Below are 15,719 nucleotides of genomic sequence, written 5' to 3'. Positions count from 1 at the left end.
AAAGACAATGCGTTCCAGGGCTCAACCTATAAGGAAGATCCATAACTGGTTTTTTGGGAGGGGGAAGTCTTCCTGGTGAGACAGGGTAAAGATTTCTCAGGTGGGCTCTTAAACCGGGTACCGCTGAAGGACACAATGCATAGCGAACCAGCCGGCCACACTCGCCCCAACTTCAGGGTTCACTTCCAGCCTTTCAGAGAGGCGAGCTGAGTCAACCAAATTATTTGTGCATGAGCCCATGCAAGCAAAGCGATCGGTCCCACCCAGACCCAAATGACAATCTGGCCCCTCTCCAAATGCCATAACCCCCCGGCCAAGGGCGATGCCCAGTCCGGAGAGAACTTGTAACAGATGTATAGACTCACAGCGCATGCTGGGCATTTGATGGGAACAAGGCCGGGAAACCCCGTGTGGCAGCAGGCCATGACAGCCCTTTCTCTCCAGCGAGAGCATCCCGGGCGATCTGCGCATCAGGATCCCAGGAGCCCCCCCAGGTAGCAGCTCAGATGCAAGGGAATGGGGCTCACGGAGAGCACCCACAGGACCTGCCCCGGCCTAGAAGCTTTATTCTCTAGTAGAATTAGTATCTCCAGTAACGATTTCATAGGTACCGTTTCCAGGATGCCCAGAAGAGACATGCTCAGTGGCAAGGGTCATCACACTGAGGGGGGTCCCCACACGACTCCCCACTAGGTATTTATAGTTCAGCCGGGGTCCCCGCCCATCCAGATACACCTCGCCCTCCAGGGGCCGTGTTGCTTTACTAACACACTTCCATGGCATCTCCGTGGTAACCCGCATTACTAGAAAGGTAGTCCGAGGTCAAATCCATCCTTAGAGAAAGAGAAAGGGTTTTACTTACTCTTCACAGGGGCGGGGCAGGGCGAGGAGGCAGGGCAGGGGAAGGGCCCGCCGACTTGTTTCCTCTGCTTTCCACTTAGATCTCACAGCCTTCCAAGGGGCGTTTAAAAACGTGGAAAGTGTGGCCGACATTTTTGGTAAGTGAAATGCCAAACTGCTTCTGTCTGCCGGGTGTCAGGGCACGGGGTGCGTGAGTGTGGGAAATCTAAGGAAGTTACCAGGGCCTTGGTCGCTGCTCTCTGGGCTCCCTTGCTCCCGCTGCCCCAGCCAAGCTCTGAACCGTGTGATCCGGGTTCCGACAGGAGCAGTGGTGTCTCGTATTGCATTGAGTGTCACCGGGTTGCGAGGTGCCTGCATCGTCCTGACTTTGTTAGTCCTGATCAGTCCGCAACCCGGGCGGCGGGGCCGGGGGGCGGCGGGGGGGGGGGGGGGGAGAGAATGGCGCCCCTGCTGCCCAGGCTAGGAATCGAGCCTAAGAGAGGTATGTGACGTGCCCAGGTCACAAGGGGGACGCTCCCCTCTGAGTCCAGAGCTTAGTGGCTGGCTCGCCTCTCCCCAGCTAACAAATACACGTAAAGCCTAAGAATTTCAAAGAGGGTCAAAGGCTCCATTTATCAATTACGTTTCTATCCCGTGACTATCGATTGCTGGACCCCGTGATGGTTCCCACCATTGCTTTCTGAAAGTACCCCCCAAATAAGGCTATCCTGCGATTGACAGGGAGCAAGGAGCTCTGGACGGCTGTGGGATTAGACAACACGGGTAGAGGACTGCACTGGAGGTGTGCATGTGACTCAGTGCAGGTGCCCACTAAGTTTTTGAGCGAAAATGCATATTTATATAAACACACACACACACACACACACACACACGCAAGGAGCTTTTTTCCCTCCGTATAGAATCATTTCTTCGTTTTCCGACGAGGCCATGTGAAAACAAACCATGGGAATGGAAGTTTGAATGGGGTAGGAAAAACTCAAAGAGTCTGGGAGGGAATAGTCCTCACAGACCCCTCGTGGACCTCCCCAAGCCCCCACGGGTGACCCTGCGCATTAGAATCATGGCTATGGGGTCACACCCCCTTTGGCGCTTAACGGTCTTGCAGCCAGAAAGGCAGAGAATGGGGAGGGTGGGTGAGCCGCTCGAGGTCAAAAACCTGGAAATTGCTCTCTTGCCAGTTTTGCTCGCAGGAACGTTCGTGTTTAGGGCAAATCGTTGGTTGCTGGTTGGTACCTCGGGCATATCTCTGACCTTCAGTTTCTTTACCTATGAAACAGAAGTGACAGAGTGGCACTGCCTCGTCGGATTAACGGGAAGGTTATGGGATCATGGGCCAAGCGAATGCTTTCTAAGGCGTGACTCGCTATCTCTCTTAACTACTGTCCTATTTAAAGCACATAGCAGTTTCTGGCCCATAATAGGGGCCCCCAAATTATTAGTGTCTGTATCCGTTCTCTAGGGCCACGACTGTATCATTTGGGGTCCACTCATCAGACTCATAGTGACTTAAATAACAAAGGCATTTAATCATCTCACAGAAGCCGTCTGAAAGCCCCAGATGTCGGAGGTATCAGCAGGTGTCAGAGGCCCATTCTTCCTCCACCGCTCCAACTAAGCATGCTGGCTTTTCGATATTAGGCTTGGGGCCTCATGGTGACAAGGTGGTTGCCACGGCCCCAGCCAACATATCCTCACCCATATTCAAGGAAGGAGAAAGGTGTAGAGCCAAAGGATGTCTTCCATGCCTTTGTCCTTTATTATGAAAGAAACAATTCCCAAAAGTCTCTAACCGACTTCCCCTTGTTTCGGCCAGATCTGGGTCACGCAGCCCTAGGCCGCTCACTGTAATGGAAGCCAGGATTCTTAGCATGACGAACCCAGAATGAGCATGACACATCCCCCAGGGATTTGCGGAAGGGGCTCACCTTCGCTGAGCGCCTTTCAGCTTTGTGGGTAAGGAAGAAAGTATGTGACTATTGGAGGTGACCGGCAGGGACCACGGCTCACAAACCTGCCTCCCTCCCATTGTCCACAACGACCCTGAGTACACAGTAGGTGCTTAGTAGGTTGCCGCGGTGCAGGAAGTCCCGGGCACAGGGGCTCCTTCCCGGACCCCGGTCCCCAGCTCCCGGCCTGCTGTCCCCTCCCCGCAGACTGCCTGGGCTCCCACTTCACCTGGCTGCAGGCCGTCCTCACCAACTTCCCCGCGCTCCTCCAGTTCGTGAATGGCATGAAGTGTGTGGCCGGTCTCTGCCCCCGGGATTTGGAGGACTACGGCTGTGCCTGCAGGTTTGAGATGGAGGGACCGCCCGTGGACGCGTCTGACAGGTGAGCTCTGGGAGGCCTGGCTGATATTTGGGAAAGCTGTCAGGAGCTTAGTTCTCCTCCCCTGCGAAGCGACTGGTTTCCTCATCTTTCCACGGCTATGTATCACGTCCTGGGAAGTTGTCAGGATCCTGGCTCTGTCTCACATGCAAAGCGTCAGAGTAGTGACTCTCCGAGTGGGGTCCTCCTGTATCAGAAACACCGGGATGCTTGCTAAAATGCAGATTCCAGGGGCCCATCCCAGACCGACCGACTCAAGACTACCTTTACCTAGAACCTGAAGTCTGAATTTTAAACAAGCTCCCCAGGAACATTATTCTTTGTTCAGAACAGTCCTGGCCAGCAGGGGTCAAGTAACTACGAAGGTTTCCGTTTAATTTTCGCACAAACGTGCGCCAATCCCATATGGACACTCTGCTTAATGTAACAGAATCCTAGGGGCGCCTGGGTGGCTCAGTCGGTTCAGCGTCTGACTCTCGCTTTCGGCTCAGGGCTTCTTGATCTCACAGTTGGTGAGATCGAGCCCTCCGTCAGGCTTTCCACTTCGGGCAGGGGGCCTGCCTGGGATTCTCTCTCTCGGTGTCTCTGCCCTTCTCCCGCTCTTGCTCTCTCTCTTAAAATATATAAATAAACATTTGACATACGCACATAGACAGAATCCTATCCCTGCTTCAAAGACGTAGGGAGCTAGTGGGGGTTATAGAGGAGACACAAGGGGCCCCACGACAGTGCGTGCCCTCCCTGCACACAAGGGAGGGGAAATTACAACAAATCTTCCACCTTTACACACCAGGTTAGGAAGAGAAGTTAAAATGTTAGATGCATCAAGTGTTGGCAGGGATTTGGCAAAAGGTCTGCTGGCAGCGGGAGGGCACCTCTACCCCGGATTCCATGTCCCCACCCACTCGTGTGCCCCTGTGCCCAAAGCCAGCGTGACAGAGCGTGTGCTCTCATAGAAGTGGGAAGGACTCCCCTTAGTAGCAGATGGGACAGCCCGTTGTCTTTCCCGGAGTCTCTCCATTAGGACACCTTCTTTGAATGCAACCTCCATGCTCCCCAAACCTGCCCCTCCCTGCCCTGCACCTGCCACGTGGGACAGCGCATGCACACGGTCTGTCTCACGCTCCACTCAACAAACTCTAAGCGGGGGTGGGGGGGGTGGGAGCTGCGCCGTTTCACTTCTGGGCACCCCCACTGTGGACCACAGCACTGGGCACATAGTAGGAGCTCAGCAAATTAACTCCAATTGCGTTTCGGAGATTAAAATTAAGTAATTACATGAAAAGTAATATATCCTTGCCGGAGCAGGAAAAACAGCTTCGGAATCAAGCAAGAGATCTCTCTCATTTCCACGTCTCCAAGAGAAGATGTCAGTTGCCTCTGCGCCAGAAGGGCACTTTCCCAACTTTGGGACCAGGAGCAAACTGACTCCCAGAACCAGCTCACTGACATTCCGACAGAAAGAGGCTGATCCGTGCGGCATGGTGCTAGGACCATTTCTGGGAATGTATTTTCCTTTCAGGTTCTCCCTTACCACTTCTACTTATTAGAATTATTAGAATTCCTAGAACACCTAGCCAGAAGTCAAAGAAATGAAGCAGCAATCCACCACAGTCTCAATGATGGAAGAAGTGATGGCCCCCCCGAACCGGTGGAATGATGGGCCACACCCAATTTCGGTTACTTTACACAGTTCAGTTGACGGGGGTGGGGATCTCCAAACTCCTGGAGGACTGGATGTTTCTACTTTGAACCTTCATAGCAGATTCCAAGAATAATTGCTATCATTTATTGAGTGCCTACCTCACGGTAAGATCTATATAGATGTTTTCTTTTTTTTTAACTTTTAATATTTTTTCAGGTTATTAACTTATTTTGAGAGAGAGAGGCAGAGAGAGAGAGAGAGGGTGCAGGAGGTGCAGACAGAGGAGAGAGAGAGAGAGAGAGAGAGAGAGAATCCCGAGCAGGACCTGCCCTGTCAGTGCAGAGCACAATGTAGGGCTTGAACTCAGGAACCATGAGATCACGAGCTGAGCCAAAAACAAATGTCGGTTGCTTAACCGACTGAGCCACCAAGGCGCCCCTGATGGATGTTTCCCTGAATCCCCCAAATTTTTGAGTTAGGCAGCTGGAGAAATTTCGTAGCTTGCCCAAAGCTATGAGCTGCCTGTGTACTTTTTCTTCTTTACATTGGTCTCCGCTGACCTCCTGTGCGCATTGCAAGAGCCTCCTGACCCCCATTCTAGTGTCAGCCTCACTCTGAGATTGACTTCGACCTTGGCAAGTTACTGAGCCTTGTACATCTCAGTCCGCATGTATATAAATGCTCATAATGATAATAGCACCTGCTGCACGGGTAACATCACCCAGATGTATGTGCACGCATGCGTATGCACGTGTGTGTGCAAAGAGCTCTATTGGAAACATCACTGCCAGGAATCCTCCAGAGACACCACAATGGCAGACTCCCCTCTCTTAACCTTCCCCCACACTCTCACCTTGACCTCCCCCACCTGCCGCAGCTGCTGCTTCCAGCATCGCAGGTGCTACGAGGAAGCCGCCGAGATGGACTGTCTCCAGGACCCTGCCAAGCTCAGCACAGATGTCAACTGCGTCAGCAAGACGATCACGTGTGGTGAGCATCTCCCGGTGTCTCAGGGAGCCGGGCTGAGAAACGACAGCTCGGGAGGCCCAGGCCCAGGGCTCCCAGGGTCCCCCCTGATCATCACTGCCACGGACAACATCATCGCCTCTGCTCTGAGCCCCTCGAGGGCTGGATCTATGGCATCCGTACCTCGCATGGAGTCGAGGCGCCATAAATGCTTCTTGACACGAAAGAATAGCCCATCCGCAGGTTGTGTGATTTGTGATTTTATACTGTAGCCACCCCGGGAGCTTGGGAAAGCAGATGGCTTGCAGCTCCCACACTGTGTGATGTTGGAACAGTCACTCAACAAGTCAGAACCTCTGCCCGGGGAGGAGAAAACCCCGTGCAGAGATTTGTTTTGAGAATTGAGTTAAACAATGCTTCAAGGTAAAACAGGGGTACCTTTGTTAAACGTAAACAGTGCTCCCGTGTGAAACAGATACCACGGTGACTGGCCTATGTTAAGAAGTCAGCAATGGAAGCGTAAGAGAGGCAGTGATGGACGGATGAGGTTTGTGGTTGCGGCTGAGTCGGTTCAAATCTCAGCTCGCCACCCGGCTCACCATGTCACTCCAGGGATTGTATTTCACGTCCCTAGACGGTCCCGGCAGAAGAATTAGAAGAGGCAAAGGTGTGGGGGGGAGCATGGCACCTTGGGGGCACGGTACATTGGAGCCATTCTTTATGGGCACCTATCATGTGCCAAAGGCTTTATACCCAGCAGATGCAATTGTCCTAACAATCTTATGAGATGGACTCATTATTCCCTGTTTTCGAATAAGGGCAGGAAAGCTCAGAGAAATTAAACAACTTGCCCAAAGTCACATAAGCGGCTAAGTAGCGGCATCAGGGTTTGAACCCGGGTTCCACTGACCCCCAAAGTCCAGCTAGCGAGGACTGGCTGAAGTGTGGCGCGTCGGGAAAGGAGTGAGGAAGGGCATGAGCCTAAATCCCTGCACAGTGAGCACGAAAACACCGTCCATCCATCCATCCATCCATCCATTCATTCGGCAGGTGCATACTGAGCACCTACCTACACTGGGAGCACCTACCTACACTGGATATCTAGGTCCTGGGGATATCCTGACCTTCTCAAATCTCCTCATGGCTGCCAGGCACTGTAAAAATACCAGAACCAAGTGCTAGAGTGTGTTAGAGACAGGAGCCGTGGAGGGAGATAAAGCAGGGGCAGGCACAGGGAGGGCTGGGGGGGAAGGCCCCCTGAGAAGATGCCCGCGGAGCCAAGACTGAGGCGCAGCGGGAAGCAAGCTGGCGGCCGTCCCGGAGGTGGGCACCGCCATGCCAACGGCTTGTGGTTGTGCCTCGATGTACACGGTGCCCCCCGTGCTTGGGAGACAGGCCAGACAGTCAGAAAGGGGGTGAGGAAGCAGGAAGGAGATGAGCTCCGAGCGCAGCTTTTACGTCCGTTGGGAAGTTGTCGGAAGGTTCTAAACCCCCGGAAAGACATGGTTTGCCCTGAGTCTCGAAAGGCTTGTCCTCGATGAGCGTGGACAGGGCAGTAGGTTTGGGGGCGGGGGCGGGGGGAGGCCACTGACAGAGCCCAGGCACGAGCAGATGGGGGCTTGGCCCAGGGAGGGGTGTGGAGGTGGGGATATGTGGTCACACTGTAAACAGGTCGAAAGTAGAGGCCCGACGGTCGGGGGTGAGCGTGAGAGGAGGGGGCACAGAACCCAGGTTGGGCCTGCGCAGCCGAAGCTCGCGGAGCCAACACGGTGAGAGCAGGACGCCCACAGGGGGAGCGGGACCCTGGCAGGCAGATCGGGGTCAGGGTGGAAGGTCGCATTCGCTCTTGGGATTCCCAGTGACATCCTGCCACCTGCTCTGCCCTTGCTCCGTGCACAGAGTCCGAGGACCCTTGCGAGCACCTGCTGTGTACCTGCGACAAGGTTGCCATAGAGTGCTTGGCTCAGTCCGGCATCAACTCTTCCCTGAACCTTCTGGACACTTCCTTCTGTCTGGCTCAGCCTCCAGGTGGGAAGAACCGGGCCCCGCGTCGGTGGTGGGGCCTGACAAGCTGGGGCGGGAGCCGGGGCGGGAGCCTTAGTTGCCGTGTGTCCTCAGATGCGAGTCCGGCCCCTTCCGACAGTCCCCCAATCCGCTGCCCTGAACAGGCTTCCCGATGTGTTTCTTTGCAGAGACACCCAGCACGAGAGAGCAGACCACGCTTCCGCCCAGAGGTAAGGCCTCCTAGGGAGGCTGTTCCTCGGCCCACAGGGGCCAGGCTACAGCTGGAACTAGGAGACACCCCCCCCATCCCCCCGCCGGGACTGCCTGAGTGACCCGTGGCACTGGAGATGTCCCCCCCCTACCTTCCCCTGCCCAGGAGACAGCATGACTGCTGAGAAACCCAGTTCAAACATCCAACAGCAAACGGCCCTCAGGCAAACATCATTCTTTGCCACGTGGACAGGGGTGCGTTTAATCCAGTTAAGGTGTAGACCCCGGGTGCTTTCTCTCTTGCTCTAGAGTCAGGGCCCTGGTGTACAATGAGGGCAGGACAGGGTCCAGTGCTCTGATGGAGGAAGAGGCTCCTCGTGGCTGGGTGAGCTCCTGGCCGCGGAGGCCTCCAAAGAGCAGACAGGCTTCCTCCCTCCTCTGCCTTCCAGAACTTACCGCAGAAAGCGCAGTCTGGGCCCAGACAGGGGCTCCTTGCAGGGGAGGCTATTTTTTGTCCCTCCTCTTAAGACAGGCCGCCTACTGAAGCCAGTAAGTGTTCATTCCTACTCTAAAACATGCGTCTTACGGGAAAAGCGAGGGTTCAGCTCACGCCGGGCGTTCCTCGTTCACCAAAGATCGCACGGCCTCTCCGTCCCGACGCCACGGGTGCCCGGGGATGGGAATTTCGAGGTGCGCTTTGGCAGAGCGCCCCTCCTTTCCTGGGGCTGGGGTCTCCCTCCCAGCCCCGCGGCGTCTGTCAAAGAAGCTGAGGTCAGCGCGCCCGCGCGTGTGAGCGTGCACGTGCGCAGGAGTGTGCTGGTGTAGGCGTGCGTACATGCGTGGCTATGGGTGTGTGTGTGCGTGTCCTATTTCGACGTATCTTCTGAGTCTGGTTCTCTTTCTTCCGTGCCGTCTGCCTCCCTTTTTTTTTTTAATTTTTTTTTTTTTGTAACATTTATTTATTTTTGAGACAGAGAGAGACAGAGCATGAACGGGGGAGGGTCAGAGAGAGAGAGGGAGACACAGAATCCGAAACAGGCTCCAGGCTCTGAGCCGTCAGCACAGAGCCCGACGAGGGGCTCGAACTCACGGACCGTGAGATCATGACCTGAGCCGAAGTTGGCCGCTTAACCGACCGAGCCACCCAGGCGCCCCCGTCTGCCTCCCTTTTGAACGGAGGTCTTTCTAAGTCGGGATATCACGGTTCACAAACCCTCGAGGTCTGCAGGCCTTTCACTGCCGCAGCCTGGGTCTGCTAGGGTCACCTTCCCCGGCCAGAACCCAGCAGGGGCTGCAGCCCCTCCTGTGCTGGGGCCCCGTAAGCATCCCATGTCCCGGGAGGTGTAGGGGAGACAGGGAAACCCTGAGACAGAACAAAAGCCCTTGTCTGGCAACAGCTCTCGCGGCCCCCTCCCGTCTCGGGCCAGCAGTCCCAGCCTGTCCTCTGAGACCCGTGGCACTTGGTCTGGGCGCGGTGTTCCATCAGTCATTGCTTCGGGGCTTTCTGTTCCAGTGGTTCCTGTGGACCCCGCAGACACCAGTGCGATGGCCGTTTCGGGAGAAGGTGAGCACGAGGGGGCCGGCGTGTAGCCCAAATACCCACGCTGTGGTTGTGCCATCTGCCTGCCTGCTGGGACTACTTCCCCTAAAATGCCCCCTGCCCGGGATTGCATGAGACTGCTCAAGAACGTTCCAGAGCCACTCAGTTCCTCCCGACCCCCGCATCTCTTCTCTCTTTGCTCTGCTTTCTCCCACACCCCTCTTCCCACCTCGGTACAATTGTCAGATGCAGGATAGTCACCCTGGGTCACCTGAGGCTGAATTTCAGATGAGCCACAAATACTGTTTTAGTATAAGTATGTCGCAGAATTTGCATGGGATATACTCATACTGAAGAGTGATCTGTCGCTCGCGTGAAATCTGAATTTAACTGGGCATCCTGTATTATTTATTTATTTATTTATTTTTGGGACAGAGAGACAGAGCATGAACGGGGGAGGGGCAGAGAGAGAGGGAGACACAGAATCGGAAACAGGCTCCAGGCTCCGAGCCATCAGCCCAGAGCCCGACGCGGGGCTCGAACTCACGGACCGCGAGATCGTGACCTGGCTGAAGTCGGACGCTTAACCGACTGCGCCACCCAGGCGCCCCGCATCCTGTATTTTTTATTTGCCACACTTGGCAATTCTATGCCTCAGGGGGATCGCCCTGCACCGCCACCTTCCCAGAAGTTTGAGCCTTTCTCTCCTCCGCGGCTGCTGCCGTGAGAAAAGACGCACGAGCTCACTGTGCAGCTGATCCCCGGCTGCCCTCCATGTCCAAGGGCATCTCATCCCCAACAGCTCTCGGGCAGCCCGTGCCTTGGACTCCAGGTCTAGGAGAAGAGGAAACGGCACCCGAACCCAGCCAAAGCTTCACCATGTGCCCCGCCCACACGGCAACCATTCCCCGCATGACCGCCAGTGGCCACTTCCATCAGGAACCGAGGCTGCGCCTCGGGCTTCGCTGCCCACGAGACAATCTCCGAATCACCCTCAGTTGGCACATTTTCCACTTTCTGCAGCCTGTGCCGTCATCACCCTGGGCATGGTGCAGAGAAAACACGCTTCGTAAGGAACCCAGAGTCTAACTGGCGAAAGAGAGTTCGTGCACTCACACGTCGGTCCCCCAGCACTCACGCACGCACACCCATGACCTCGCAGTGCCCACAAATGCCCTCCAGGAAAGGAGGGAGCCTGAATGCAGGAAGAAGCTTCGGTCACAAGGGAAAAAGACAAAGGGCCCGTGACTGTCCTCACCATCGTGTCACGCAACAACCATGCTTTGGAGTTCGGCAGCTTTGGGATGGTCTCCTGGCTCTCCCATTTTTCAGCTGTAGAACTCTGAAAGCATGGTTCGCCCTCTCTAATCTTCCATTTCACTTCAGAGAGCAGCGACTGGCTTTTTTTTTTTTTTTTTTCTGTAAAGGGCCAGATAGTAAATATTTTAGGCTTTGTGGGCCATAGGGTCTCTGTCACAATGACCCAACTCGGTCATTTGGACTGGAACCATAACGTCGGTAACTGGATGGGTGTGAACGTGTTCCGCTAAAACGTTATTTGCAAAAACAGGCTGAGGGCTGAGCCAGGGTTTAGCAGCCCCTGGAAAGGGATGGTTACACCTGTCCTTCGGGGTGACAGGGGATTAAATGAGAGAGAGCATGGGAGGATTCTGGGCCAGCGTCTTCTTCGGAAGTCTGGTGCGGCTATGAAAAAAGCAATGCGGGACACTGGACAATTTGCTTCAAATATTAAATCTCATTTAACGCTCACACAACCCGGTGAAATCATCAACCCCTCACAGAGATGGTAAAGTGAGCTGGAGAGAGAAATTGTCCAAGACATGCAGCTGGGTGGCGGACTGGGGTTCGAGGCCTGTATGGCGTCTGTCCTTACCGCTAGACTGCACCCCCCCTTCGGGTGCCTTCCCCCGTGGACCTGCTCCAGCAAGGGGACATAGTGTCTCGTTCTCCCAAAGGGGCCATTGGCTGGTCTCTTTGCCTACAAACAGGCCTGGTGCTAATGTGGCCCCTCGTCCACTTAATGGAGACCAGCGTGTCCTTATTCCTCATCAGACCACCATGGGCTTCCTCTCCTCAGCCCCCCGGTCCCTCGGCCCCCAAAGCTGTTTTGTTTGCAGGCAACCCCTGCCTGGCTTACGTGCTGAGCTGGGCGGGTAATTGAAGTTGAGTGGTTTCTTTCCACAGTGGCTCCTGAGACCAGAGCCGACCCGCTGACCACGCCCTCCAGGACAAGTAAGCAGAGAAGACTCCGCAGGAGGGGACAGCACGGGATCCGGTGGCGACATGCCATCTAAATATACATGCTCAGTTCTGATGACGGCTCTTTGACGGGCCCCAGAAGACACATTAGTATACCCATTTTTCAGATGATGTAGGAAACTGGGGCTCCGGGAGGTTAAAAGTTACAGGTGGTTCAGCACCAGACTCGCTGGACTGGTCTCTAACCCAGTCTCAGGTTGTAAGACTTGTTCCGTCTCTTGTTCCGTCTTGTTCCGTGTCGTGGTGACTCACGGAGAACAGCCTCGCCCCTAAAAACATCTAGGCCAACGTGTCCTCGGAAGAAGTAATCTAATCATTTACTTCGCTTGTGGTGATGAATAACCATGGACTCTTTACTAATAAGCATATATATCTCATAATAACCATTGACTAATTACTAAGAATGAATAAACAGATTCCTTGGTTAACAGGCAGCGACATCACGGAGGACTTCAATGTGTCGGCCCGTTCCTAAGCCCCTACGCCCATCCTCTGGGTTCATCCCCCTGGTCCTAGGAGGCCCCATTTGACAGATAAAGGAGGCGCTCTGAGGGGCAGTCGTTTGCCTGGGGTAGGACAGCGTAGTATTCCGTTCGTTCTGAACCTGAGAATTTTACTTTGAAGGGAACCATCTTCCCGGCTTAGAACCTCGGAGGTTCTGTGTCCACTTTTATGTGTCCACAGCAGTAGACTCGTGAGCCCGATCTCGACGTATCACCATGCCAATCTTGACCTTTGACACACTGAATTTAAGGCAGTTCCTTCCTTCCCCCATGGTGTTGGCAGTTACCACCACTGCCTCTCTGTAGTACGGCCAGAAGTGCAACAGCCCCCTAGCTCAGTGGTTAGGACAGCCACCTTCGGCCAACTGGCCCCGGGAACTGCATTCTGTGACTTCCTAGCTCCATGACCTACAGTAAGTGACCTGTCTTCTCTGTGTGCCCCCGTTCTCATCTCTGAGTGAGGGTGAGCACAGTACTAATTTGTGGAGTTGTTGTTTAGGACGAGCAAAGCACTTAATACTGTGTCTGGCTTGTAGTAGGTCTTAGTCTGTTCCTGCTGCTACAACAAAATGTCAGTAGCCTGTGAACAACGCAATTTATGTCTCATGGTTCTAGAGGCCGGAAGTCCAAGCTCAAGACACCAGCATGGTCAAGTTCAGGGACGCCTGCTTCCTAGACAGCCACCTTCTTGCTGTGTTCCCACATGGTGGAAGGAGCCAGGGAGCTCTGTGGGGTCTCTTTCGTAAGGGCACGAATCCCATTCATGAAGGCTCCCCCCTCCTGACCTAATCGCCTCTCAAAGTCCCCAAGATCATCGCACTGGGAATCAGGTTTCAACACATGAGTTTGGGGGAAGCACAAACACCCAGTCTATAGCGTAGTAGGAGCCTACTCGCAGTTAAACAACAACAATCTCACTTCGCAGGGGACCGGGGTTCAGCAGTCTCCTGGAAGCCACATAGCAGGCAACTAGAGCCCTTCTGCTGCCTTGTTCTTCTTCGTTCAAAAATACGTGGTTACAAAAAGGTTTTTGTTTGTTGAAACTCTGGAGAAGTCTGCTTTCCTCAAGTAGCTCAAAGATGCACCTGCTTTGAGACCTGCAGGTCGAGGCTGCTTTTGCCAGCAAGCCCGTGTCTGGGGAGGGCAGTCTCTTTGGCTTAGCAGCAACCCAGCCATTACCACCAGCTCCTGGGAGGTAGCCAGGGGCAGAGCAACGAGCACATTGCCTCCTGTGCCCGTGGGATGGCAACCGCTTCTGGAAGCCAGGGTGGGACAGACCGGAGTCAACACTCATCCCGTCTCTCTTTTTTTGTGGGCAGGCACGGGCCAAGGCCAGCAAGGCGCGGAAGCCGCTCGGACCATACCCGCTCCGGGTAAGCACACCGGGTCCTCCCGCCTGCATATAACCGTCATCCCTATACGTTTATGGGATCTGGTGTTTCTAAAACATGGAAGAACCATGGAAACCAAGTCCCTTTTACACCCTCTCCCAAGAGCAGACAAAGGAAGTTAAAAGGTAGGTCCATTTCGAAAGAAAGGGAAGAAAAGGTAGAAAGAAAGGGAAGCCTACCTGATAAAGAGATGCTTTTAGAAAAATATAGAAAACTGTGTATTGTTTTCTATTTAAATCACCTGTAATGTCACATTATACAGACAGCCACTTTCAACAGCTAGAGGCATTTCCCTCTACTGTCTCCCCACCAGTAGGGCAGCTCTATGACCTTAATTAACATGAATTAACATGAACCAAGATCGCTTGGTGCCGTGGCTTTGCAAGTCTGAGCTGTTATCACTTAAAACATGAGGCGACGGGGCGCCTGGGTGGCTCAGTCGGTTAAGCATCCGACTTTGGCTCAGGTCATGATCTCACGGAGGTTCGTGGGTTCGAGCCCTGCGTCGGGCTCTGTGCTGACAGCTCAGAGCCTGGAGCCTTCTTCGGATTCTGTGTCTCCCTCTCTCTCTGCCCCTCTCCTGCTCATGCTCTCTCTCTCTCTCTATCTCAAAAATAAATAAACATTAAAAAAATCTTTTTAATGAGGTGATACTCCCCTGATATTAAATATTTTCCTATAACATGATTTTGAGTGGCTGTACCACAGTTTCTGGTACGGAAGACCATAAATGTATTTAGCCAATTATCTCTAACATCTGTTATTGTGAATAATAGATTTAGGCTTTAAACCCACCACTTTGGATTCATTTGTCACCACAAATGCCGAGAAGCTGAATTACTGAGGGCGTGATCCTTGTAGGGCTCGCCCCATGTTGCCAAATTGCCCTGGAGAAAAACTGGCCCTCACCTGCGGATCCCATGACTAATACCGTGTACTATTGTTTAAAAGCAAGCAAACAAAAACCTCTATTGTTTTAATAGAAAAAAAGACCCACGGTAGCTCATTTTTCCTCCTTCTCCCCTCCGAGGAAAATTGAAAGGAGTGGTTTTTGTACCCAAGAGTGGCTGGCCTCTCACTCCGGGAGCTTTGGACCAGGCCTGGACAGAATTCTCAAATCTTTTTTTTTTTTTTTTAAGTTTATTTATTTTGAAAGAGAGAGAGTGCAAGAGGGGAAGGGACAGAGAGAGAGAATCCCAAGCAGAGCCCTACGTGGAGCTTGAACCCATGAATTATGAGATCATGACCTGAGCCAGGATCGAGTCAGACACTTAACCAACTGAGCCACGCAGGTGCCTCCAGAATTCCCAAACCTTAACCGAATTTATGGAGTGGGTCCCCAGTGTCAGAGCTGAGGGCATTGAGACTTGGACCGACTTTGCCCTCAGGTGCACAGTGACCTTCTCGGCCTGGGAGTTGGGGAGCGAGAGGCATTTGGGGTGGCCGTTCAGGCAGGGTGAGGGATGCCACAGGCCCTCCTCTAAGGGGATGAGGTGGGGGTCTCACGTTTGATTAGCACCAATGATCCAGAAAGTTCTTCCTCAGAGGGGGAGGGCTTCTAGCAGGACGCTCAGACTCAGCAGAGAGACAAACGGGCTTCTGGGGCTCCATCTGCCGATAGAGTTTTCCGCCTGGAGAGCCTCCGACCCCAGACCAGATATGTCATCACCCTCCCCGAGCGATTCTAACGGCTGCTGTTGACCGTGGCCTCCTTGCTAGGCATTTGGCTAGAAGGATTATTCACACACAAAACAGGTATCATTGAGGCGCCCGGGTGGCCCTGGGTCCGACTCTCAGTTTCAGCTCAGGTTATGCTCCCGCAGTTTGTGAGATCGAGCCCCGCATCAGGCTCTACATTGACAGCTTAGAGCCTGCTTGGGATTCTCTCTCTCTCTCTCTCTCTCTCTGTCTGCCCTTCCCTTACTCGCATGCACTCTCTTTCTTTCAAAATAAATAAACATTTAACACAGGTATTATTAACATAGTTTTAGAAA

The 15,719-nt window shown here is 53.7% G+C and overlaps 1 protein-coding gene across 1 annotated transcript in view; it reads left to right on the top strand.

Annotated features, from left to right (window-relative positions):
- Window positions 1-15,719, top strand: part of OC90 (otoconin 90) — a 30,167-nt gene that overhangs the window by 7,033 nt on the left and 7,415 nt on the right. The window contains exons 3-10 of the mRNA XM_047073849.1: window positions 942-998; window positions 3,015-3,189; window positions 5,709-5,821; window positions 7,697-7,825; window positions 7,990-8,031; window positions 9,525-9,575; window positions 11,757-11,804; window positions 13,654-13,707. Of these exons, the coding sequence (XP_046929805.1) occupies window positions 942-998; window positions 3,015-3,189; window positions 5,709-5,821; window positions 7,697-7,825; window positions 7,990-8,031; window positions 9,525-9,575; window positions 11,757-11,804; window positions 13,654-13,707 (669 nt within the window). The remainder of the gene's footprint in view (window positions 1-941; window positions 999-3,014; window positions 3,190-5,708; window positions 5,822-7,696; window positions 7,826-7,989; window positions 8,032-9,524; window positions 9,576-11,756; window positions 11,805-13,653; window positions 13,708-15,719) is intronic.

The sequence above is a fragment of the Lynx rufus genome, unplaced genomic scaffold (genome assembly GCF_022079265.1).
Source record: "Lynx rufus isolate CCGP_SWC_20201006 ecotype Redwood Valley unplaced genomic scaffold, mLynRuf1.p SCAF_12, whole genome shotgun sequence".
Classification (NCBI taxonomy): domain Eukaryota; kingdom Metazoa; phylum Chordata; class Mammalia; order Carnivora; family Felidae; genus Lynx; species Lynx rufus.
This window is presented reverse-complemented; position numbering and strand designations above follow the sequence as displayed.